General features: G+C 40.8%; 1 protein-coding gene across 1 annotated transcript in view; it reads left to right on the top strand.

The window, feature by feature from the left end:
- The window catches only part of LOC104498513 (serine/threonine-protein kinase 3), a gene marked incomplete at its 3' end in the record, with an annotated part of 29,199 nt that overhangs the window by 5,396 nt on the left and 17,374 nt on the right, over window positions 1-6,429 (top strand). The window contains exon 4 of the mRNA XM_010141905.1: window positions 3,891-4,005. Coding sequence (XP_010140207.1) covers window positions 3,891-4,005 — 115 coding nt within the window. The remainder of the gene's footprint in view (window positions 1-3,890; window positions 4,006-6,429) is intronic.

Raw genomic sequence — 6,429 nt, forward strand, 5'->3', positions numbered from 1 at the left:
GGGAGGTTTAGGTTGGATATCAGGAAAAATTTCTTTACAGAGAGGGTTATTAAGCATTGGAACGGGTTGCCTAGGGAGGTGGTGGAGTCCCCATCCCTGGAAGTGTTTAAAAACCATGTGGATCTGGTGTTGAGGGATATGGTGTAGGGATCCTGGCAGTGTAGGGGCAACGGTTGGACTCGATGATCTTTGAGGTCTCTTCCGGCCGGATGATGATTCTATGATTCTATGATGAAGTTCCGTCTTTAAATGAAAAATTTGCTCGTTTGCTAATGAGCAGTACTCATCCTGTTTTTAAAGATAATCCTTTTAATGCATTCAGATTTGAGTTGAACACCTGTGTTAGAGCTGGGCTGGCCACTAGATGAATGACAGATGCTTTTTGTTATCCTCTCCCCACCTTCCCCCGCATCCGGAAGGGGTGAAAGAGAAAAGGAGCAAGGGAGAGAGACTTATGGATTGGAAAAGAAAACTAAAACTGCTTTAATGAGAATAATAACAATAAAATGAAATATATATAATGTCAATACAGAACCCAATCTCCACCCAGTGGCAACCACATCACTGATGTTGTGGGCAGACACTGGGGAAGGCCCAAACTGAACTCGGCAGCAGATGGGAACTGGATTCAGGAGCTAGATTCTGGAGCTGGAATCAGAGATGCACAGATTGGGATTGAAGGCAGAGCAGACAGAGTCCTCCTCAGATACTGGCCATTGAAGAGGCAGGCAGGAGAGAGTGAGACCCTCAGCTTTACATCCAATATGACATCTGTGGGACGGAACACCTTGCTGGTCAGTGTAGGGTCACCTGTCCTGTCTGCTCCTCCCCACAGGTGCAGCCTCTACCTTACTGCACCCCCACCGTGGCACAGGATTGAGCAGTGACCTTGGTCTGCACAGGAGCAAGTCTAAGCCAGAGCCTTTCTGCACACCAGTCCCTGGCAGTGGCTGTGAACATCAAGTGTTATCACTGCTGGGAGCAGACCCTGACTGCAAACATGTGCCGTTACGTAGAAGAGGCTGAGCTAAAAAGTAGATTCATTCAACAGAATTAGTTCTGTTCTAACTCAAACAGGACTTTATTCAGGTGTTTTATGGAGCTTGATTGTATTGCTCAACAGCATCTTGTCTATGGAGTCATGAAGGAGGAGAGGAGATTCAAATATTTGTCCTTTAATACAGGGGTAGAGGCCTCAGAGTACATTGTATCTAGCACCGGAGCATGCAGCTGTTCTTCAGACTTCTTTGGAACCTCTGCCTGCAAGCCCACTTCTGAATATTTGTGACCTACAAACACGCTGGATCTTGTAATCCATTCACTTCTGATATTAACTACTCTGAACACTAGAAGTCTGTTAAATACATAGGCAGGGGAATAAGAGGAAAAGGAAGGATTTATGTTTCTTCCCATATTCCACCAAGATGCGTGATAAGGTTATTTCAGGTGATATGAAAAGGATTTGGGACCCTTGAGTTTATTTTGGGTTTCTCTTAGTCCTTTTTCCCCTGTGAGACTATTTTTGTCTGTGTGGCCAAAAGGAAGCAGCAATCCTGTTAATCTGCTTAAATGTGAAGCTAGATTTGATCCCCGAAGCAGGTCCTCAGCTGTTCCTGGGCATTGGAAGAGGAGTTAAAATATGTTTACCTTGATGCTTCTTTTATTGTGATCTTAATTCTTTTTATCACCCTTTCTTCATGTCTTTCACCTTATATAAAGGAAGACCTTGAGTAAGTTGGAAATTAGCACCTTATGAATTCTCAGAGTTCTTCTGTGGGGTCAGTGATAGGATAGCAACCCTTCATTGCTGCACAGTGTTGAGCCGTGTGAGCTGACTAGAAGCAGTGGTGTAGGCTGTAGTGTGTGTATGTCTTAGCATTAGATTGAAAGAGATACTTAAATGTCTGTGAGATATACTGACCGAGAAAAGTAGTGATACTTGAGGATCTTCTAAATTTTTCACCTTTCTTTCTGTATTACATTTTCATTCTTGTCTTAGGTGGGTGTTATTCCTGCGTCCACTGCCCTTCTCCTGACCCTCTTTTCTTTGCCTTTCATTACCTGATTTTCTTTGAACAATGTGTTACATTTAGCATCTACTGGATACGTACACTTGTGTAACTTTTTTTAAGAGTAAGAGTTTAGAGTTTTAGAACATAAACTCTTCTTTTGCTGAACGAGATGCAGCCATTCTCTGGTTGAAAAGAAGGGCTGGGCTCCGCTCTGCACCATGGGCTTGTATTTGTATTGTGTGCCTCTGTGCAAACACAGTGCTATGCAGTACTGATGGGAGAGGTGATGTACTCTTTAGTATTTTCACGTGGGATGATTCCACAGATATCACAGAAAAGAACTGAACTGTTGCTGCCTCTCAAATAAAAGATGATTAAAGCTCAACACTTCACTCTTCTCAACACTTGTTTCTAGAAGTAGCTACACTGTATGTGCTGAAGCTTTTCTAAGGGGGGAAAAAAAAGGAGATTCTAAGACAAGCAGTTGATACAGAAAAGGCTGACCCACGTAGTTAACTTGGACAAGGCTTTAAGCAGATGTCAACAGTGTTTTGAGATTGTGTGGAGCTTCATGTTCTGAAAAGATTATCTTGTCCTGATTTATAATAATATCCAATTTTTGCTAAGAATAATAGCATTGTGTAGATCTGGCAAGAGGCAGGCAGGAAAATCAGTGGGTTTTCTTCAGAAGTAACAGTAACCTTCCTCACTTCAGGAGTTTATAAAGGGCAAGATCAGTATGTTGTACTTGTAAATGGTAGACATTTTTACTAGTTAGGAGGAATTTACCCGCCTTGCCTTCTGCAGAGGCAAGTTTCTGTGGTACTAACAGTGGCTCTGTAATGAAGCAGTTTGCTGGTAGTTTTGACCTGGCTTTTATAAAGATAGCACCATGTTGCAGGAGACAACCATAGATCCTTTCTTTTTCTTACATCAGTTTTCTAACATGAAACATTGCTGCCAAACATGCTAATCCTCAAATACAGTTCCTGGCTCCAAAACAGTGTTTGATGGTGTTTGATTCCACCCCACAATGTAGGTGTTGTGACCAGAAGCCTCTGTCTGAGATCTCAGTATCTTGCTTCCTGACTTTGAGAGATGGATGGCAATCTGACTGTAACCTCCTTTGCTTAAGTTCCTGGAGAAAAAAAAAAGAACCCATATCTCCAACTTCGTGAATTTGTGAAAATAAAATCTAATAACTTTTCTGGATGATGATCCGTATGTTTACCACATCTGTTTCTGCCTTTCTTTTGCAAGTGCTTCCAAGAAAGCATTATGTCAAGTGAAAAACTGATGAGTAGTTCTGTTTATGACACTGCTCTCTGTTGAGATGAGGCACCTCAATATGAAAATGCATTTGCAAATCCAGAAGTCTTGTTCAAACCAACACTAGATTCCGTTTAATATGGAAGTCTAGATATGTACTTGAAATAAGTTCATGCTTGCAAAACCAGGGAAGCATAGGTGAGTTTCCATGGTGTTTTTGCTTACGAGAGAAGAAAACAAGGCAATCTTTTTAAGGAGGGAAACATCCAGTAACTTTGTAAGAAGAATTAAAAATTAAGAGAGGCCTTAGAGGAAGAGAAAAACAAAGCTTTATATCGGAAGACTAATGTTTGGGAAAACTATGTTTCTATTTGAAGATCAGTGAAACCTTGTGATATATATAGTAGTGCCCTTAAAATTTTATTAAGCAGACTTTATTCTAACAAGGTATTAGTTAAGCTAATTATGATTTAAAAATGTCTTTGATTACACTTACTCTTTAGTTGTGTTAGTGTATGTTAAGCTGTAACTTTTAACAACACTTGTGATGACTTTTTTTCCCTACTGAGAATTCATCTGTTTATCTAACTTTTTTTTTTCCCCATCTAGTCCCTATGTTGTCAAGTACTATGGCAGCTATTTTAAGAACACAGATCTGTGGATTGTTATGGAATATTGTGGAGCTGGCTCTGTTTCTGACATAATTAGACTTCGTAATAAAACGGTGAGTTTTTTTCAAGAATTTATAACACTTGTTAAAATTAAACTGTGAATTAAGACTAGAAGCCAGAATAAAAGTCAGAGTTACAAGACAAGATCTTGGCTGATGCCAAGGGGCGTATCTGTGCCTTGACCTCTCAGGAAACAAGGTTGTGCAGTTTGGCTCACTATCTGTCCATTCCTCTGTGGGATGATCATCATCAGAAGCAAATACATTTTGAAATATGAATATCCTGCAAGTTTCTTGAAAAGTACTGCTATGTGTAAGACAAGGCTTCTTTCCCCTACCCCTTTCGCTTAAGTCTGTCAGCAGGCCACTTAGTATATGCATGGTTTGGAAACAGACACAGAATTGTCTTGCTCCCACTCAGTAATTAGGGAGCGTGACAAGTAATAGGCATTATTCAAGGAATGAGAAGGGCAAGGGATGCCAATTGAGGAATGTGAGAGGGAACCAAAATGAGGGTTGTGTGGAAGAGTTTTAATAGACTTATAACAGCAGTAATGTAGAGGAGGATGCAAACCTATAGGAAACAGGCTTTGTTAGTTCTGCTTAGAAATAGCTTCTCTGAAAAATATTTTGTTGTAGATGTCAGATAATCTTTAGTTCCTTTGAGTCTATTGTCTTCAGAAGTGGGCTGCAACATAAGGTACTCATTTTATCAACAAGTACTGTGAGATAACCCTCTACTTGCTCATTCTTTATGTTCTGTAAATGCATCCTGAAATGTTCCTTGCACCATACCTGGGATTAGAGGAGTAAGGAGAAGGAAAGGAAAAACAACGTTTAGGCTTAGAACATAAGACATAATAGAAAATGGAATTGGATTTGTTAGGAAGTGGCTATGATGTCCAGACTAAGCCCCTTTGGAAAAGGTGGCTTGCATCAGGGCTGCTGTAATATTGAACTGATGTCCAGGAAAAAGCCAAAAATGATGGGAAATCACTGGAGTTTCCTGTGAACTTTTAAACTGTTGTCCTTACAGTTGTATATTATTCAAGTGACACCAATGAGAAATGATGCAAGCTAGTCCAGAATTTAAAAAAAAAGACAAAATAAGCAAACAAAACCCACACCAAAATGGTCCCAATTAAAACAGGATTTAAAAAAATAAGGAGCAAACTTGTGTTCATTGCTAGAAAATCCCACGATTTTTTATTTTAAAAAAGGTGTGCTTATGTATGTGTATATTTATATTGAATCAGGCAATCTAGTTTCTCTAACATCTGTTTTAGGATATTGACATAGAGATTTGAGGGAAAGACATGTCTGAGAGCAAATGTATGCTGATGATCAAACAAACTAACTCTTCTGCTGTTAAAAGTTGATATGATTATTCTAAGAAATAGAATAATCAATAAATACATGGATACATGTAATGTCATCATCATGGCTTGACTTCGCGAACGAAGATCTGGGAAGGGTTTTCCCCACACTTACTGCAAGCGATGAGCGCACCCTTCGGGCCTGTGCAGTTGATTTTTTAGGTGAGGCGCAGCGTGCGCGGAACTGGCTCCACCTTTATATCTGAGGTTCATCTGCCAGGGCCTAGTGAGCTTGGACGGTGACAGGGAAGTCCTCAGGTCATAGGTTTGGTTAGAGTATCCTTCTCTTAGATGGATGCCTTACAAGGCTAAACGAGCTCCATGTGCCCGGGTTTGAGGTTAGAGTTGTCCTTCTCCTAGGATGGTTGCCCGAAGGCAAGTGAGCCCATCCTGCCCGTGGACACACTTTGTCTGACCCCTTCAGTTGAGACCTGTCTGGCTTGGGAGACCCCACCGGAGGCACATGCCACCACCAGTACAGCTCTCAACCTCACAAGGGCACGCAAGCTCTTTCCCCACGGCAAGGGGGTGCCCGTGAAAGAGTTTCTGCTCTACCTCCAGACATCACAGACCCAGGCACGAGGTGGCCGGGTTCTGCCAAGAACGGGAGTCCTGGAGGCTAGATAAGAAAATAAGCATAAGTAAATGTGAAGAGATACATTTAGCTTGATGAAGGAGGCAAAGTCTTAAAGCACTTCAGCTTAATGTTTAGATATAATTGAACAACTAGAAGTGGTTGCTAAGGTTTACAATAGTACCGAGGGCATAACAGAACTATGGAAGCTAAAGTAAGGTGACAAGCATGGTCAGTAGTAAAGAATACATCTCTAGAACTATCTCCACAGTGGACCTTATTATGTGTAGAGAAAAAAGTTTTGAATTTTTCTTTAATGAAAACAAGAAGTGGTTTGACTGTACTTTTCACAAGAAAAAAGAAGTCCTCACTTGCAAGTGAGGAAGAAATTGATTCTTATTTTGTTAGAATGTTTCTTGACAGGCCCAGATACACAAGGTTCTGTATTCTGTAGTTTTCCTAACTTGTCAAATGAAGACTGTGGCTGGACGAAGGAAGAGTTGATTTCCTGCTTCTCCATATGTAGGG

Source organism: Buceros rhinoceros, unplaced genomic scaffold (assembly GCF_000710305.1).
Source record: "Buceros rhinoceros silvestris isolate BGI_N320 unplaced genomic scaffold, ASM71030v1 scaffold6958, whole genome shotgun sequence".
In the NCBI taxonomy this organism is placed as follows: Eukaryota; Metazoa; Chordata; class Aves; order Bucerotiformes; family Bucerotidae; genus Buceros; species Buceros rhinoceros.